General features: G+C 44.8%; 1 protein-coding gene across 2 annotated transcripts in view; it reads right to left on the bottom strand.

Moving 5' to 3' along the window:
* The window catches only part of SERGEF (secretion regulating guanine nucleotide exchange factor), a 219,054-nt gene that overhangs the window by 70,256 nt on the left and 128,219 nt on the right, over positions 1 to 20,579 (bottom strand). For both annotated transcript variants that reach the window (XM_079928080.1, XM_079928081.1), the window contains one exon: positions 13,635 to 13,671. In XM_079928080.1, coding sequence (XP_079784206.1) covers positions 13,635 to 13,671 — 37 coding nt within the window. The remainder of the gene's footprint in view (positions 1 to 13,634; positions 13,672 to 20,579) is intronic.

Raw genomic sequence — 20,579 nt, 5'->3', positions numbered from 1 at the left:
GTTTTTTTTTTTTGTCTTCTTGCTATATAATGCCATTTGCTGAAAATTTCTGCAAGTCAGTTCCCAACTGATCACAGTAAATTCTCTTCATGTGCAGAATTTATTTAAGAAGTGCTGCCTGAATAAAGTGAACAGGTTCAAAAAACTGACAAAGCACAAAGGCCACATAAGAGGCTACTGGCATATGCATGCATGCCACACTAGGGTCACACTGCACAGCTTCCTGACTAAGTCAGCATCTTGGCTGCCACGAGAAGAGGGAGGGACTGGCCTTAGGGTGGAACTGGAGTTGCAACTAGTGTGGGGCAGAGTCCGAGCCAAGAAGTCTGATGGGGATTCAGGAGCCACAATGCCTAGTCATAACAATCAGACATCCAGTGTGCTGAGGCCAAAAGGGCAGCAGCATCTTCCTTGCCTCAAGCTGAAAACCACAAACTTATCGAATTAGTTACCTTACAAAGCCACAAAATCAAACCCCATGCCATTCCTCCAAGATTCCTTTGTTGACCAGCTATTTGCTTCTGAAAACAGATCAGATCAAGTCATTCCTCTGCTTTAAGACCTTTCCTGCTCCTTGTTACCACAGAGGATGAAGTCCTGTCTCCTCAGGCTTCAGGCATCCCCACAGCCTTGTTTCCCACTGCTTTGTTCCCCTCCCAATCCCCTCTTTTCCCCCAATTTGCCATGTCTTCTGCATGCTTTTGTCCATGTTGATCCCCTTCCCTGGAATGTCTTTCTCTTCCTCCTGCTCATCCTTTAAGACCCACCACAAACATCATGTCTTCTCTTAGAAGTATTCCCTAACCCCATGTTAGGGTGAAGGTGTGAGTTTATGAATTTTATGAACAAGACACTGTCTCAGAAAGTGTCAGAGCTGGAAGAGACCTTGAAGATTATCTTACAGATTTCTTTTATCCATAAAGAAAAGCACGCCCAGAGAAGGAAAGTGCCTGCCCAAGGTGACAGCAGCTAATCTGGTACTCAGGTCCCTTGGCCTAGGACTCTTTCTATTACATGGTGCAGCTTCTTAATGAGTGACTAAATCTGTGAATAATCAAAGGGGCAAACAGAATGCTGCTGAAGCCTTACCTAGGGAGAGTACTTTGGAATGAATGTCACAGCTGTTCTGCATTTAAGGGTTTAGGTGCACCCGGGAGGAATAGGGGATTCTACAGAGACGAGAGGCAACAGGGACAGCCACTGGGTAGGTGGTATTTAGGGGTCATGGTGCAAGCTGAGGCCTGTGGGTGCTACACTGATGCAACACTGAGAGTCTGGGCGTTCATAGGGAGATACCAGGGTGCCACTCAGACTCAGGAAGCTTGCTCCTGTCTAAGGAAGGACAGAGCAGGCTCATGGGCCTGACTGCTTGGCCATTGTTAAAGCTGCCCCACACTGCACATGGTCCCCTAGGTGCTAGGCTCTGAGGATAGACTGCGATACAAGCTGGCCTCTGCCCCTCCAGCCAAGTATTGTACTATCAGTTGCTATTGCTTTTTCCTGTCTTCCGAAGAAGTCACGTGCATGCTATAAGCTTAGTATAATAGATGCTGCTTGATACGCTAATTAAGCTAAAGCCTGACCTCTGCAGGGAGCACTTGAGGGGGAAAATGCAGACCTCAGAGTCAGCAGATGTCAGTCTGAATCCAGGGCTTCACCTCTTTGAGTCTCCATTTTCCCATCTGGAAAACCCGTCTACTTTCTACCTTGCATGGTGATGACCTAATGAAATGATATATGCAAAATACTCAGAGTGGCGCCCATACTTAGTAGGTACCTACTACTGTCAGTTCTCTTTTACTCTGTAAAAAGGCATTATCTTAAAAAAAAAAAATCCACTGCTGCAATCATCAACTTTTGAGTGTCTTCCTAAATAACCCTTAATGGCACCACACTGTCTATACGGTAAAGTCAATGCTACCGGAGACGGCCTTAGCTGACCCTCCGCTGTCTTGCTGGCTGACCAGTTGTCTCTCAACCATGATTCACACTTTAAAGCCTTCCTTCCCTTTGCTCATGTTGATCCCTCAGCACAGAACGCTCTTTACCCTTCCTCCACTCAGGAACCCCCTCTGCCATGAGGATTTCCAAAATTAATCATTCCGTCCTCTTCACTTGTTCTTCTAATTCTTGTCACCTTCTGCTTTGCACTCACTCATCTGTTCATTCAGTATTTATTAAGCACATATCACGTGCCAGGCTTAAGTCTCTTTCCCATTAAATGTGAGTTCCATAAGGTAAGACCATTTGCTGTATTCCTTCTCAGCACCCAGAATGCTACAGGGCACATTATCAGTCACTAGCAAGCTGATGGGAGGGAATAAGGAAAATACTGTATATAATATTCATTCAGCTTTTAACAAACATACAAAGCACCTACTGCATGCAAGGCAAGTGTAGACAGTGCAGGTCTATTAAGATGTACAACAGAGTTTGTGCACATGAGGACAGACTTTGAGTGATGGAGGAGACTTTAGAGCTATTTCCCAGATTGGGATTCTAAGGCCTGGAGAGGGAGGGGGCCTGCCCAGGATCACACAGAGAGTTAGTGGCAGACAGAGCTGGGAGCAGAGCTCAGCCCTTGCACTGCAGAAGGCTGTCTCTGTCTTGCTCTAACTCGTACTTTTTTACTTTGAGCTCACCTTAGTTAGATTTACCTTTGCAAGGCCCGAAGCTTCTTGAGTATTTGTAAACCAGTGCATTGGGTCACAATTACAGTTTTTGCTACTGTAAGTAACTCCAAAAGGACCAGAGCATTATGCCAAAACATGGTGGTTAATCTCGTGCCCAAAAAGGGTGGCATGAGAGAGTGAGTAATTTAGCAAGTTATGTGAGCCTCCTTGACAGCCTGGCACCCTCACCTGTCGTCTCATGTAGAATGACTACTGTGGAGTGACACAAACATTGCTTCTTTAGGAGTAATAGTGAAAAACTTTACTGAGAGCTAAGAAGGCACTTTTTGTGACGTGAGGCTACGCCCTGAAAACAAATGACTCAATAGAAATGTGCCTCGAATGATAACCAATGGTCTGTAAAAATATCTCTGTATTAATTGTGAAACATCTCTCCTGAATGTGAAAGATCTGATCACATTCTGGCCTGGCAAAGAAGAAAATACGGTGTTCTCAAGCAGTGTGATAATGGCAACAAGTATATCACCTCCGCAGCTGAGAGAAGCAGGACCTGGGACAGAGCACTCAGAACCTAGGGAGTGACTTAAAAGACGCTGCTCTGCCTTTGCAGTCCCTCTCCACATGGCAAACAGCCCGGGAGATCACAACCACTTAGGAAAGCTCCTTGAGAACCAACCACAAGCCCTGTCTAAGCAACATGAGCTGGCCCCAGCTCTGCCACTGACTAGCTGGGCAATCTTGGGTTAAGTCATTGCTTCTCTCTATGCCTTAGGGCTACTCTGGTAGTGACAGGACTCAGGAAGGCAGCCAAAAAAAGTGAATTCAATAAATAGTGTTGAGACTTTCAATAGCTATCTGGAAAAATAATGAAGTTGAATCCATACCTGACATTGTATATCAGGATAAATTCCAAATGGATTAAAGATTTACTTGTACAATATAAAACCATAATGTACTAGAATAAAATATGAGGAAAGTCCTTTATACCCCGGAGTGGGGAGGGATCCTCTAACTCAAAATGCAGAAGGCATAAAGGAAAAGACTGGTAAATTTCAGCTACGGAGAAAGAAAAAGTTGCATGGTAAAAATAGGACAAAATAAAAACATCAAAAGCAAAAACAAAAAGCAAAAATCTAGGACTGGGAACCAAGATGGCAGAGTAGAAGGATGTGCTCTCACTCCCTCTTGTGAGAACACCAGAATCACAACTAGCTGCTGGACAATCATTGACAGGAAGACATTGGAACTCACCAAAAAAGATACCCCACATCCAAAGACAAAGGAGAAGCCGCAGTGAGATGGAAGGAGGGGCGCAATCACAGTAAAATCAAATCCCATAACTGCTGGGTGGGTGACTCACAGACTGGAGAACACTTATACCACAGAAGTCTACCCAATGGAGTGAAGGTTCTGAGCCCCATGTCAGGCTTCCCAACCTGGGGGTCCGGCATCGGGAGGAGGAATTCCTAGAGAATCAGACTTTGAAGCCTAGTGGGATTTGATTGCCGGACTTTGACAGGACTGGGGGAAACAGAGACTGCACTCTTGGAGGGCACACACAAAGTACTGTGCGCATCGGGACCCAGGGGAAGGAGCAGTGACCCCAGGGGACACTGAACCAGACCTACCTGCTAGTGTTGGAGGGTCTCCTGCAGAAGTGGGGGGGTGGCTGTGGCTCACTGTGGGGCCAAGGACAGAAGTTCTGGGAAGTACTCCTTGGCATGAGCCCTCCCAGAGTCTGTCATTAGCCCCACCAAAGAGCCCTGGTAGGCTCCAGTGTTGGGTTGCCTCAGGTCAAACAACCAACAGGGAGGGAACCCAGCCCCACCCATCAGCAGTCAAGCAGAATAAAGTTTACTGAGCTCTGCCCACTAGAGCAACAGTCAGCTCTACCCACCACCAGTCCCTCACATCAGGACACTTACACAAGCCTCTTATATGGCCTCATCCACCAGAGGGCAGACAGCAGAAGCAAGAAGAACTACAATCCTGCAGCCTGTGGAACAAGAACCACATTCACAGAAAGACAGACAAGATGAAAAGGTAGAGGGCTATGTATCAGATGAAGGAACAAGATAAAACCCCAGAAAAACAACTAAACAAAGTGGAGATAGGCAACCTTCCAGAAAAAGAATTCAGAATAATGATAGTGAAGATGATCCAGGACCTCGGAAAAAGAATGGAGGCAAAGATTGAGAAGATGCAAGAAATATTTAACAAAGACCTAGAAAAATAAAAGAACAAACAAACAGAGATGAACAATACAATAACTGAAATGAAAACTACACTAGAAGGAATCAATAGCAGAATAACTGAGGCAGAAGAACGGATAAGTGACCTGGAAGACAGAATGGTGGAATTCACTGCTGCAAAACAGAATAAAGAAAAAAGAATGAAAAGAAATGAAGGCAGTCTAAGAGACCTCTGGGACAACATTAAACACAACAACATTCGCATTATAGGGGTCCCAGAAGGAGAAGAGACAGAGAAAGAAGAACCCAAGAAAATATTTGAAGAGACTAGTTGAAAACTTCCCTAACATGTGAAAGGAAATAGCCACCCAAGTCCAGGAAGCACAGTGAGTCCCATACAGAATAAACCCGAGGAGAAACACACCAAGACACATAGTAATCAAATTGGCAAAAATTAAAGACAAAGAAAAATTATTGAAAGCAGCAAGAGGAAAATGACAAATAGCATACAAGGGAAGTTAACAGCTGATTTCTCAGCAGAAACTCTATAAGCCAGAAGGGAGTGGCATGATGATATACTTAAAGTGATGAAAGGGAAGAACCTACAACCAAGATTACTCTACCCGGCAAGGATCTCATTCAGACTGGATGGAGAAATCAAAAGCTTTACAGACAAGCAAAAGCTAAGAGAATTCAGCACCACCAAACCAGCTCTACAACAAATGCTAAAGGAACTTCTCTAAGTGGGAAACACAAGAGAAGAAAAGGACCTACAAAAACAAACCCAAAACAATTAAGAAAATGGTCATAGGAACATACATATCCATAATTACCTTAAACGTGAATGGATTAAATGCTCCAACCAAAAGACACAGACTGGCTGAATGGATACAAAAACAAGACCCATATATATGCTGTCTACAAGAGACCCACTTCAGGCCTAGGGACACATACAGACTGAAAGTGAGGGGATGGAAAAAGATATTCCATGCAACTGGAAATCAAAAGAAAGCTGGAGTAGCAATACTCATATCAGATAAAATAGACTTTAAAATAAAGAATGTTATAAGAGACAAGGACGGACACTACATAATGATCAAGGGATCAATCCAAGAAGAATATATAACAATTATAAATATATATGCACCCAACATAGGAGCACCTCAATACATAAGGCAACTGCTAACAGCTATAAAAGAGGAAATCAACAGTAACACAATAATAGTGGGGGACTTTAACACCTCACTTACACCAATGGACAGATCATCCAAAATGAAAATAAATAAGGAAACAGAAGCTTTAAATGACACAATAGACCAGACAGACTTAATTGATATTTATAGGACATTCCATCCAAAAACAGCAGATTACACTTTCTTCTCAAGTGCGCATGCAACATTCTCCAGGATAGATCACATCTTGGGTCACAAATCAAGCCTCAGTAAATTTAAGAAAGTTGAAATCATATCAAGCATCTTTTCTGACCACAACGCTATGAGATTAGAAATGAATTACAGGGGAAAAAACATAAAAAACACAAACACATGGAGGCTAAACACTACATTACTAAATAACCAAGAGATCACTGAAGAAATCAAAGAGGAAATAAAAAAATACCTAGAGACAAATGGCAATGAAAACACGACAATCCAAAACCTATGGGATGCAGCAAAAGCAGTTCTAAGAGGGAAGTTTATAGCTATACAAGCCTACCTCAAGAAACAAGAAAAATCTCAAATAAACAATCTAACCTTATACCTAAAGGAACTAGAGAAAGAAGAACAAACAAAACCCAAAGTTAGCAGAAGGAAAGAAATCATAAAGATCAGAGCAGAAATAAATGAAATAGAAAAAAAGAAAACAATAGAAAAGATCAATAAAACTAAAAGCTGGTTCTTTGAGGAGATTAAAAAAAATTGATAAACCATTAGCCAGACTCATCAAGAAAAAGAGGGAGGGCTTCCCTGGTGGCGCAGTGGTTGAGAGTCCGCCTGCCGATGCAGGAGACACGGGTTCGTGCCCCGGTCCGGGAGAATCCCACATGCTGTGGAGCGGCTGGGCCCGTGAGCCATGGCCGCTAAGCCAGTGCGTCCGGAGCCTGTGCTCCGCAACAGGAGAGGCCACAACAGTGAGAGGCCTGCGTACCGCAAAAAAAAAAATAATAAAAAATAAAATAAAATTAAGAACATCTGTTTATCAAAAGATATCATTAAAAGAGCAAAAGAGTAAGCAACTGCCTAGGAGATGTTCACAATACATATAATCCAACAAAGAACTTGACTCCATAAGATAAAGGATCTCTACAAACATTAAGAAAAACAGACAAAACCCACTTTAAAACAGTGGGCAAAGTCTTTGCACTAGACAAAAGAAGCTACCCAAGTGGCCTCTAAGCATATGAAAAGGTGCTCCACACCACTGGTTACCAGAGAAATGCAAGTTAAAATCACAGTAAGACTCCATACTACACACTCAGGAGAATGGCCTAAATCAATAAGATTAAAAATACCTAGCAAGGATATGGCACAATTAGAACTCTCATATGTTGCTGGTAAGAGTATAAATTGGTACAACTACTTTGTAAAACTGTTGAGCAGAATCTGTTAATGCTATACATATGACCTAGTAGCATAGAAATCCTACTCTTAGTTATGTACTCAAGATAAATAAATGTATATGTTCACCAAAAGGCATGTATAAGAATGTTCATAGCAGCTTTATTCACAATCTTCAAACTGGAAACAACTCAAATGCTCTTCAACAGTTAAATGGATAAATAAGTTGTAGCATATTCATAAGAGGAATATTACTGATCAATAAAAAAGAACTACTGCTACATAGAGAATGGATGATTCTTATGGACACAATGTGTTGAACAAAAAAAGCCACACAAAAGAGTTCACCCTGTATGACATCGTTTATATGAAGCTCAAGAACAGGCAAGAACTCATCTCTGGAGACAGAAGTCAAAATAGTGGTTACCTCTGGGGGTGTGGTACTGACTGAGAAGGAGCATGAGGCAGGCTTCTGGGGTGGGTGCTGGAAATGGTCTGTATCTTGTGCTGGGTGGTGGTTTCTTAAGTACATACGTACATAAAAACTCATCAGACTGAACCCTTAAGATTTGTGCACTTCTCTCTCTCTCTCTCTCTCTCTCTCTCTCTCTCTCTCTCTCTCTCTATATATATATATATATATATACATATATATATACTGTACTTCAATTTAAAAAGTAAAATAAACCAAAACCACCCTGAGTAGTTTTTCACCTATTAAATTGGCAAAAATCCAAGTTTCCTAACACACTACTATTAGGGAGGCTGCAGAAACAGGCACTCTTCTACACTGCTGGTGGGAGTGGAAAATGGTATAATTCCTATGGAAGCCAATTTTTGCAGTATCTTGCAAAATAACAAATACAGCTTCTCTTTGATACAGTAATTTTACTTCTAGGAATTTATCCTACAGCTACACTCACCCACATATGAAATAACATATATACAAGGTAATTCACTACATCATTACTTGTAATAAGCAAAAGACAGGAAATCACCTAAATGTCCATCAACAGGGCACTGATTAAATAAATCACAGAATATAGGTACACTGGAACATTATGTAGTTGTAATAACGAACTAGAAAGGCTTTTATACTGATATGGAAAGATCTCCCAGATCAATTATTGAAAGAAAAAAAATCAGACACTAAAAAGCATGTAAAGTATACTACAATTTACGTAAAAAGGGGGATAAAAATATATCTTAGTATTCACTTATATTTGCAAAAAGAAACTAGAAAGATACAGAAGAAACTAATAATAGGCATTAGCTGCACATATGGTAGAAGGGTTTTGGCACTCTGGATAGATGGGAGATAAAGCTGGAGGGAAATTTTTCATTTTAAACCTTTTTGTGCTTTTTAAGTTTTAAATAATGTACATGTATTACTCAAAAATTAAATAAGTAAAAAATTTTTTAAAGAGAAGGGACAACGGAAGGGGGAAGAAGAATCCTAAAAGGGGTGGGAATCTCAGAAGGTAGAGAGGGAAGTGTGATGACAACACAATGTCATCAATGTCTCGATTTTATCTGGTTATTATACCGAGAACTGCTTAATCTGAACCAGATTACATATAATCTACATATACAGAAGAACTTGCCAACATGAAGGGGAGCTAAATATTGAAATGAAGAGATGAAATAACCTTATCTGGTGGCCTTAAAAACAGGCCAGACAGGCAGAAGACCACAGGCTCTGGAGATAGAGGCCTGGGTTGAAGACCCGACACACAGATTCCTCCTGATCAGATGACCTGGCGGGGCAAACTGCTCAGCCTAAGCTTCGGCTTCCCCCATCTAGAAAATGGGGTTAACAACAGTGCATCCATGTGGTATGAGGATTAAATGGGACAATATAAGTCAAGCATTTACGCTCTGCCCATCCTACTGTGCATAGGACCGTACAAGTCTGTCCTTGCCTCTAAGCTCTCTACAAGGCCCTGGGTTTGGAGGTATTGCCTCTCAGGGCTATAGACAGTGTCAAAATGAGTTAGTTCTCACTATTAAATCCTCACATGACCCCACTTGATGGGTCTCAGGCCATGCAAGGTCAGTTATTCCACCACACACATTACAAAGGTACAAAGGTTCAACAATTGGAAGTCATCAGTGAAATGAAAAAAATTGAAAATAAAAGATCCTTGCATAGATTATAGCTCCAATTTGGTAAAAGAGATGCTTTTGCTTGGAGGAGGACGCTCTACACTTTGCTGCCAAATATCTAACCCTTTAGCAGTGCCCGTCTGGCAAGCGTGAGTGCTCCAGGAAAAGGCCACCAATAAAATCCCTTCCAAGGGTCTGCGTGGAGCGGAAGAAAGGAAATGTGGTCAGCTCTTTTTTCTCTGCAGGAAGGGAAGGCTGAACAACCGAAAATCAGGAGAGAAGGCAAACAAATCGCCCATTCAAGCCAAAATAAGCTGCTCCTGGGGGGAAGCAAAACAGCTGGAGCCAATTCAACCAGGCATGGAAGTGAGGGCCCCGAAGACAGAGCTGGGCCTGGGGAGCCTGCCCCTGGCAGGCAGGGATCTTCCGAGCAAGTGGTGGCCACATGTCCTCATCTCACCTCTGCTGACCGCCTACGCCCACAAATGGGAGCCAGCCAGCTTCGTCATATATGGAGGGAAATCCTGGGTGAAAAGGAAGGAAGCAAGCAAGCAAATGACCTCAGGAACCTGCCAAGTTCACCTGCTGAGCACCTATTCTGTAGCAGGCAACCAACATACCTATGCCATTTGGAAAAACAACTTTTGGGGTGGGTATTGTGATGTTGGTTTTACAGATGAGGAATCAGGCTCACTGAGGAAGAGTGACCTGGCAGCAAACACAGAACAGGTCAAGAGAAACTTCATTGGAAAATTAAGAAAAGAAGCAAACCAAATTGCAAAAGAAGGGGGGAAAAAGAAACCTGGAAGCAATGAAGTATCAAAGTCGAATTATTTTGATTTCCTAAGAAGCCTGAAATGTGGCTGCTGCGGGGCTTCCCTCAGGCTGGAACGTGCAGGTCCCGAGTCCCTGCCTGGAACAGCGGATAGCAGAATCCTGACCTGGAGCAAATCTGGGCTGGCACTGTTTCCAGGGCTGCTGGGATTTCCAGATCCCCCAGATCGGGGTACCCAGGCTCCAGTTTACAAACCCGTTCTGCAGCTATGCTGAGGTCCTGCCCTGGACCCTGACATTCTAGGTGGGGGAGACACTTCTCTCTCCAGCTTCTGAGACTCCCACCCTGAGCCTCAGCCTTTTTACAGTCATCTTACAATTACTTCCTTAAATTATATTCTTAACATATAACAACAACACCAACACCAGCTAACATTCACCGAGCCTACTTTTGTGTCAGGCACTGTTAGCACTTTATATAACAACCCTATGAGGTCAATAATATGATCTTCCAGATGAGGCAATCAAGACAGAGAGGTTAAGCCATTTATACAGGGTTACATGGCTCATAAGCGGAGGAGCCAGGATTTGAATCCAGGCGATACGATCCCAGTGCCTGTGCTCTTCTTAACCACTCCGCATCCTGCAGCCCCAAGGATATGACAGAGTTGAAGGAGCATTCTTAGAAGTCAGGCACACAGCTCTACCATTTACTGGTACTTATCCCTGGGCAACTTGTTTAACGTCTGAGTCTCAGTTTTCTTCCTTATGAAGTGGGTACAACAAAAACACTTCGTGGAGTTGTGTCCGTTCTTAGACAGAGTAGGTCCTGAATTATATCCTTTCACCCATCTCTTTCCCCTCTCTTCCAGTTTGATCTGTCTGCTGTGCATTCATTAGATATTAAGGCCACCTCTACTTTTGAGCAAAGTTTGGCTTCTCTATATTCTGTTCTAGTCTATTCTACAACCACTTTGTGCCTGTCACGTGTGTGACCCAGCACGAGGCACTGAGGGCCTGCATCTCGGGGATGAGACTGAAGGCAGGGAAATCCACCTGAAGTAGGCAAGGGCAGGAGCGGGGAGCGGGCAGCTGGCTGTGAGAGCCAGGCTTTCAGCTGATAGGAACTCTCCTCCTCCAGCTTGTCCCCCTCTTGCTGGCCTCTTGCCAGGGCTAACAGGAGGCTTCTCATCGCTTCCTGCTATACAACTTGCACCCTGCAGGGCACCCACTGAGGGCCCCCTTCCCCAGGTGTCAGGGAGCCTCTGATCCCGGCTCACATGCAGGCAGGTGGACATGTCCAGAGTCTCGTGACTGGGCCCACCTTTCCTGACTCTGGAACCATTCATTCAGCAGATTGTGAGCCAGGCCCCAGGCACTGGGGACAAAACAGAAAATAAGAGGTCTGCCCTTGAGGAGTTCATCAGCACGCCATGCCCTGCTCTCCCACCGCCTCTGCTGCCTTCCTCACTTGGGTAGTAACGCTAGACACACCTTTCCAGAATGTTATCACTTCTCTCTCCCAACCAAGAATTACTTCACTGGAACAGTTACACGAACAAGTGATTCTCCCTTCTCCCCACCCAGACCAAGAGAAATGGAAAAGAAATGGAATTATGGATTAATTTCTTACGCATCCCCTATATAGTAACAGGTGTTTCACACGCATTATCTCCTCTAATCCTCACAACAATCCTGCAAGGTGGAATTATCCCCATTACATAGACAAGGGGAAAACATGGAAGCTCACACAGAGATGGAGCTGGTTTAAACCAAGGTGTCTGCCTGCAGAGTCTATGCTCTTTCTCCAGCCCTAGGCTGCCTGTCGGCTCAGCCTGCCACCCTGCTGGCTCTGGCCTCCTCCTTCAACTGGATTTTGTTTTTTCATGTATTTAGATTCCCTGCAATCTTACTGTTTGTGCCAACCTCTCTCCTAGTCCAGTGACAGCAGCAGCAACATCCTAGGCACCGCCTCTGATTCTTTGATTAGCTTGTCTTAATTACACCCAGGCTGGAGTAGTTCCGGTATAACATATCTGGTGTTGCAAAGCATGCAGGTTTGCTGTTACATTTTCTCACTCCCTCTCTGACTCCAGCGCTTTCTACTCCCCACCCCCTCTGCTGGCTGTCAGCCTACCTCCTCTACTGTCCTTGGTTCCGCCTCCTTGCACATCACATTCGGGCCTACAAAGTAGTGCTTCAAACTGCTGCCAACCCAGGCAGCTGAGCGAGCCAGTCTAGCTTAATTCAGAAAACAGTGCTGGAGTCTCCGCTGAGGGCCAGGCACTGCTCACTGCTCTGGGTGCTGCATATAAGCAGGAAACAAAAGGAGAACACAGGGGTCTCGCCCCTCAGAAGCTGAGAGAGGCTGGGAGAGGGAAGTACACAGGACAGACATCACCTACTCAAGGCAGATAGTGATGGGGCTGTAACAGAGTCCTAAAATGTCGGGGTTGGAGAGAACCTTGGTTTCCTGTTTTTACCCCTCCCTATCACAGATGGGAGACCTAAAGCCCCGAGGCGGGCAATTATTTGAACTAATGATTATCAGAAAATAGCAACGAACACTTCTAAAACCCTTACCAGGAGCTAAGTGCTCTTCTAAGCGCTTTACATGTATCAACTCCTTTAACCCTCACAACAACTGCAACAACCCTATGAGGAAGATGCCACTGCCCTCCCCATTTTAAAAGTGAGAAAAATGAGGCATGGAGGGCTAATCACCTTGTCTGTGTGGGGCCCGACTACCTGAGTTCATACAGCTAGTAAGCAGAAGCCTGCACTGGACTCAAGTAGTCGGGCCCTACACTGTCTCTTTATTATACCGACTGAGTCTACGTGTGGAAGTAATGAGAAGGCTTCTTGAAGGAACTACGCACAGGCCTGATTATAAAAACAGTGAACCTTCGTTATTCAGAGTCAATAAGAGGAAGCCTCAATTTATCAGAGGCTTGGGAGTTCCAGAGTGACATGAAACACATGGCAGCAAGGGCAGTGAGCAGAACCCCCCATCTCCAAAGAAAGAGCCAAGCAAGAGCAAAGAACTCGGTGCAAAGGATTTATTCAAAAACCAGGAGCAGCCCAATTCTCCTCCCCTTTCATGTCTGGCTTTCTACACAGGATGCCCCCAGCCTGTAAGATCTTTAATATTCCCAAATGCCACTTCCTGAGGCAGGGAAGCCAGCTCAGGCACCTTTTTGAATAGAAATTTTTAGAAAAAGGGCTTCTGGCAAAGCCTTGATCAACAAAGGCCTCCATTTCCCAGACTCTTCCCCAACAGACGCATGCACCCTGGTCTTTGGTTAACCAAGAGTCCTCCAAATCTGCCCATGAGTTTCAGAATAAACACAGCTATCAGTACACTAATTACTTACCAATCACTGCCAGATTATGCTCTGAGCCACAGGAGACCTGTAAAGAGAAAGAAAATAAGTTACATTAAACAAAAAATATATTTCAGCCATTATATTTTATGATCAGTTATAATTTAATGATAATAACATCTATTTTTTGGCAAATTTTAGGAAGTAAGTAGAAAGGGGCACCATGTACAAAAGACTATAGTTACGATACACTCATGACTACATAAAAAGAAAAAGTGAAAAAACAAAAAACCGTTGAATGGAAATACACCAAGGTGTTAAAGTATTTGTTTTTAGGCAGAGACCATGAGAGATTTTTTTTTAATCCTTTCTTCTTTCTACGTTTTTGTATTTTTCAAAGTTTCTATAATGAACATGTGTTACTATAAAAATGGAAATACAAGGGAATACAAATGACAGTTTTGGAAAACTGAGCTAAAAATCCATCACTCTCATCTGGACTGATAAAATGAGCAAAGAATTCAGTGGAAACAGACTTGCCTGAGGAAAAATTCTTGACTTTTCCTCATCTGCTCACTTTCCCTTTCACCTTCCAGCCACACAAACCACCTGCAGTTCTCTGAACACAACATGTTCTCCCAACACCTCCGGGCCTTTTGCACATGCTGTTTCTCTGCCGGGAATGCCCTCTCCTCAACTGCCTACCTAAAAAACTTCTACTCATCCTTTAAAATTTCAAAGCATCCAGAGACTCTCTTGCTGTTGCTTCTAGGCAGACTCAAGCACTCCTTGCATTATGCAACTTATATGTACCCCCACTGCAGCAATCATATTGTTGTCTTTTACATTTTTTCCTGTCTCCTCACTAGACTGTGTGTGTCTTGAGAACAACGCTGAGACTTGTTCCCCTCTGTATTACACAGATGGACTGTACAAAACCTGGGGCTCAGTTAACACCTGTTAAATGAGAGAATAAATGAAAGAACAAAGTACATGAAGAACAAATACCTAATACATAAAAGACAATCATTTGGGGTTCTGAATCCTGTGTCTGCACCCAGTGAGAGAGACTTCTTGCCTTTCAACCTCCGCATGTCCCAAATGCTACCAGAAGGAAGTGATTGGGAATATAAGGGTATAAATGGCTCCTCAGGTACTAATTAAAAGGAACTCGAGGGCTTCCCTGGTGGCGCAGTGATTGAGAGTCCGCCTGCCGATGCAGGAACACGGGTTCGTGCTCCGGTCCAGGAAGATCCCACATGCTTGCGTACCGCAAAAAAAAAAAAAAAAAAAAAGGAACTTGAAACTCTGGAGAAGCATCCTGTGACCTTTATCAGGACGCTCACTTTAGCTCCTGGCAAGAAAAAGGCTTCAGGTACACATGGAATATCAATTGGAAGAGCCCTGGAGGTCATCTAGTCCAATCTTTAACACTACAAGGTGCCAGAGGAAGTGTGTGTCAAAATGAAGACTAGGGGGCTTCCCTAGTGGCGCAGTGGTTGAGAGTCCGCCTGCCGATGCAGGGGACACAGGTTCGTGCCCCGGTCCGGGAAGATCCCACATGCCGCGGAGCGGCTGGGCCCGTGAGCCATGGCCGCTGTGCCTGCGCGTCCGGAGCCCGTGCTCCGCAATGGGAGAGGCCACAACAGTGAGAGGCCCGCGTACCGCAAAAAACAAAAAACAAAAACTAAGACTAGGGTCTCTCTGATTCCCTGATTCTCACACAAGTTCCTTTCTTGGTGCTATAGCTTCTCACTCTTTCCCAGTGAAAAACCACTTGGAAGTGATATTCAAAGGTAATTAGCACAGGCCCCCAACAGTCAAGGTAACAGGCTCAAAAGGCATGTGAGCATTGGAGGCAAAATGACCACTGGTAGGTGAGAAGGGGCAGCAAGGCTTCTGAGGCTTTTTTCTTTGTAAAAGTTATGCGTCCAGGATCTCAGCTTCCACAGGGAAGACGGTTACCCGCATATAGGTGGATTCCCTGACACTGTCTGGCAAAGAAGTACCTGTATATTTTTACCCCAGTAAATAATTCCAGGGTGACTAGTCTCTGAGCTCCTTTGAGGCAGGCTCTGCATCTATCTGAGGGGTCCCCCCCAGGCCTCACCCAGGCCATACACACAGCACAAGTTCATCATATGCTTCCTGGTTATACTGAGGCTGGTTCCCTAGGTTCCTTCATAGGAAGCTGCTTAGACTGAAGAACTGGGAAAAAACTCAGATGTCTAACAACAGGAGAATTCTATGTAAATTATGGTAGAGCCATCTGATGACTTGGAAATTATGCAGCCTTGGAAAATGATGTTTACAATAAAGGAAAATACTCGTGATATCCTATGAACTGGAAAACCACATAAAAACTGTATATGTAATATGATCTCAAATCTATAATAAAATATGAATAAAAGACTGGAAGGAGTTATTCCAAAAAGTGAATAGTGATAGCCGCTGGGCTAAGCATAAAGGAGGCACTATGAGTATGGTTTTCCTTTTGACTTCTTCTATGGTCTCTAAATTTTATACACTATTTTTATAATCAGAAAAATTATCTATTAAAAATAAGAAAAATAAATATAATGCAGTTCCCACCATAAAGGGGAAAAAAACCCTTCCTGGCTATAAAATAAATATGCTGTAAAATCTGATATACTCTGAAGTAGTGGGGAAAAAAGATTTGAAGGAAACAAATTATAAGGGTAGCTGCGTCATGGTGATGAGATTATAAGATTTTTTTCTTCTATTTTTCAAACATTCTTTAACTGGTGGTAGCAGCAGGATGGCTGGTAGTGGTGGTGGGAACAATAAGAGCAGGAATTAAAGCCGCCATATTGAGGACTCATACGTGCCAGGTGTCATGCCAAGGCTCTTTATAAACACTACCTCATCTTCCTCATCACGATCATCTTCTCAGGTAGGTTTGACTTTGCTCATTTTAGAGAGAAGAGAACTGAGGTTCATATACATTACATAACTTTCCTAGCTTGCTAAGTGGCACAGCCATAGATCTAAAACCCAGGTTTGCCTATCTCCAGGCTCATGTTCTGTACTGCTAGGTCACGCTACCTTTGTGTTTTAAAAAATAAAGTTATTTCATTTTACAAAATGTAGGCAGAAAGGACCTGCCTCTGACTGCCCGGACTCACCCTGGGGCTGAGGGCTGCAGAGATGACCAGCCTTGAAGACCAGGGGCTTCCAGAAACAAGCCACCGACAAATGCCAGCGTCAGGCAGGAGACGCTGCTGTGAATTAATGAGCGAGACAGTGATGAATGGATTTTGTCAAGGCAATGTTGCACTTGAAGCTCAAAGCTCCCTGCTGTTTCTTGCTGTCTATGCACTGGCACAGAGGTCAGGAGACTGAACACCACAGGCCACAAAATCCCAGCACTACACTCCTTCAACAAGATTGTATCAAAAACCATTTGCTTCACATTGCTTCTGTCAGCATCTACTCAACTGCCCAGCTTTCTAGAAGACTCTGTTAACAATGGCAGTGTGCCCATGAGAAAGGGATTCAGATCCAGGAAGCCAGGTGAATCGTAGGTCCTCTGCTTTCGGGTTCTGAGAACTTTGGCAAGGTATTTAACCTCTGGAGCTTGAGCGTTCTCAGGCATAAAAAGTAGAAAACAGTATTTACCCATCTGCCTTACAGAATTGCTAGAGGACAAATGAGACAACCCATCCCCTCACAGCCATGGGTCTCACCTTCCTTACATACAACTCTGCACATGCCATGCCCCTATAGAAAACCCTCCACAGGATCCCAGCATTGGAAGGGCAAAGTCTAAAGTACACAGTATGGCTCACAAGGCCCTCGAGTGTAGGCCCCTGTTTACCTCTCTGGCCTCACTTCTTCCCCCTGCTACTCATAAGCTCTCAACCCCAAAGAACATATTCCCTTTTTTCTATTCACACTACATTTTCTGTAAGAATATCATGTGATTTCAGGCTTTTATGCATGTTAATCTCCTAGATGTGACTTCCCTTTCTCCCACTGTCCATCTGGCAAAATCCTCTAAGATTGCTTAGGTCACCTCCTGGCACAGCGCCACGCATCATGGCCCTTAGCACACATGAGATGTCTGCTTATGAACTGTGTGTGTTAAGCACCTCTGTCTCTCAGAGATCCAGCAGGGTGCCTGCCCAGTAACATCCCTGCCACACAGCCCAAGTACAGGGCATGAAGGGGGCCAAAGACGATGGCCCAGAGAAGTTAGATGGTCCCAAAACAAGTGTGAGTCGTGGTGTGGAGACTCCAGGCAAATGGAGACAGGCACTGAGATGCACAGTGAGGGCTGCAAGGGCACTAAAAAAATAGAGTGTAGAGATGATGGGGTATCAAAAGCACAGGATTGTTCCAGGAATCCTAGGACAGCAAAGCACAGTGGGCCACCAACAGAGGTCAGTCCTAGGTGACAGAGTCCCACAGTAGAGAAAGTGGGTTCCGGCTTGCTGGATGGGGCCTTCAAGATACAGGGGGCACACCTCCCCAAGGGTGAGGGATGGGGGACAGAGGAGCCTGTGGAAAGTTGTCCTGTCTCAGTGCTGCTCAAGTACTAGAGGGGTCTGCTCTGTTCAGGCAACTGAGCCTGATGAGGCAGAGCTGCAAAAAACAACTTCCAAAGCCCCAACTGCCACAGGGACAAGATCTCCCAGCACCCCTCCTGCCAAGCTAGACTCCATCAGCTCTTGTGAAGGGAGCCGCAACTCCCCTTGGGGCTGCAACCCACTAAATACAGTTGGACAGGGATGAACTGCGGTAAGAATTGACTGGTAGTAGATGCCCAGTAAATATATGCTGAATACATTAATGGGTTAAATGAATGAATAACTAAATGAATAAGCAAAAAGTAGACAAATGTAAAAATATTTGCCAAATGTTGAATGTGAGCACTTCAGTTTCCACCCGTACACTTGTACCACTTCTAAAAACAGCTGACAGGCCCTTATTGAGAGCTTATGGCCAGGTACCTGGCTAACTGCTTTGCTTGTATTATTTCATTTAAACTTATACTAAATCTAAGATTTCTTTGTTACAACTGCTTTACAAATGAGGCAATTGGGGTTCAGAGAGATAAGGTAACTTACCAGTGTGTTACAGCTGGTGGAGGTGCAGAATTCTGTGACGATTCTCGTTCAAACTTTGTCCTGTTAACTGTCTAAACCCTTCCTATTCCCATTCAGCATGGAAATACACCGCCACCCAGTTCTTACATCTGGCAACCCTGTGCCAATTATCAAGGGATCTTATGCTGGGAGAGCCCCAGGTTTACTAGGCTCAAACATCTTCCTGGGGCTAGGAGTACCCACCTCTGGATCTATCAAGGGCTGTTCCAGGGCTTTTTCTTGGGAGAAATGGCTGTAAAACGGCAACAAACATTTGTCCTGTGCCTTCGCTGTGGAAGCTATCACCTCTCGGGGAACTCCACCAGGTTGTTCAACTCTGCACACTTTGAACGGGGAAATCAGAGTGGGGCGGGGTGCGACCATGACTCAGGGGAAGAAGCACTGAGATTCCAAGGAGAGGAACCAGGCAGAAACCAGGACCCGAGACTTGTCCCCATCACCAACCAGGGACCATCCTCAGCTTCATCCCAGCACCGGGGCGGCAGCTCAGGAAGCCCCCATGGCGCGCAGCAGCCTGAGGGGCCTACTGATTGGTTCCGCCTCACGCCAATGGGACTGGGCGCCGGCCGATGCTATGGCAACGACGCGCACGTGTGGAGGCACGTGACGGCGGGGTGGGGCGTCCATTCCGTGGGGGACTCTGCTGGGGAAGTCTTCGGCTGCTCCTGCTCCGCCCAGGCTCCCACCCTCACGGCTAGTCTTTGGCAGGCACCGCCCAGCCCGGGGGGAAAAAGCAGGCTGGGAAGCAGCTTCAGAACGGCAGCGTCTCATTGGCCGGGGTTAACAGGGAAGGGAATGGGCGCTTCAGTGCAGCCTTTGCTGAGCTCTGCCCTAACCCAGTTGCCATCTGCTTAGAACTCTGGGAAGACAAACCAGAATTTCCAAACCTGTTAGAAAAGCAGGCTGGGAGTCTGGACATGTTTTACAGCAAAGTGCAGTCCTGTCAGCCAACGGAGCTTTACCCCTAGGCTCAGAAATAGCCTCAGAGGAGGCCCTGGTGACAGCAGAGAGGCAGCACAGTTGCTTGCTTCTGGAAGCACCTAGCCTTACAAAGACACCTTTAACTCCCTTTGTGAGGGCTTCGGCTTTTGACTGAAGCCTAGATGTCAACGGAGGCCAAAAAATGAGACCTCTGGGCCCAGAGGCTCCATCTTGTCCTCCACCTCAAAGTCCAGGGGCAAAGAACCCATTCTCCCTGCAAAGCAATTTTTTTTTGCACATTCTATATGAAAATAAGTCGTAAACTAGGTAAGTCACACCCGTTATACACCCAGGTCAGCCTTGATCCAAAGCCTGTGAGCTTAACCACTACACATACTGCCCCTCTTCTTCTGATACTGGTTCCAGACTGCCCCAGTCACTAAGGCTCAAACTCTCAAGTGACTAACAGATCTCTGACTCTTTTATCTCCCTCCTACTTTGTCTCAAGATCCTGTTAACTCTGCCTTCTCAATATCTTGATTTTTCAGTTGCTACCATCTTAGTTCAGTCCTTTTCACTCCAACCTGGATGCTTTTAAGAGCTACCTAAAAGCATAGCTTTTGCACAGTTATTTGCACCATTCTCCCTTTTCCATACCATTCTAAACCTTACCAACGTTACAAGACCCAGTTCAAAACCCACTGCCTTGAGGAAGTCTCCCAGATCATCTCAGCCCCTAAAAGATCTGCCTTCTCTCAAATCCTACCACTTGCCTTGGCTAAAGTTTGCTTTTGTCAAACCTCCTTTGTACTGTTAATAATTTGAGTGTGGCGGTAGGGTATGTCTCCCCAGGCAGTGTTGGGTAGTGGGAAGCGCTCTAAGTATGGAACCAGAAGACCTGGATTTGAGTCCTTGCCCTGCCACTTCTTAGTCATATGACCTTGCG

This window comes from Stenella coeruleoalba (genome assembly GCF_951394435.1).
Source record: "Stenella coeruleoalba genome assembly, chromosome: 8".
NCBI lineage: Eukaryota > Metazoa > Chordata > Mammalia > Artiodactyla > Delphinidae > Stenella > Stenella coeruleoalba.
Note: the sequence above shows the minus strand (reverse complement) of the source record. Positions and strands in the feature narration are given on the sequence as shown.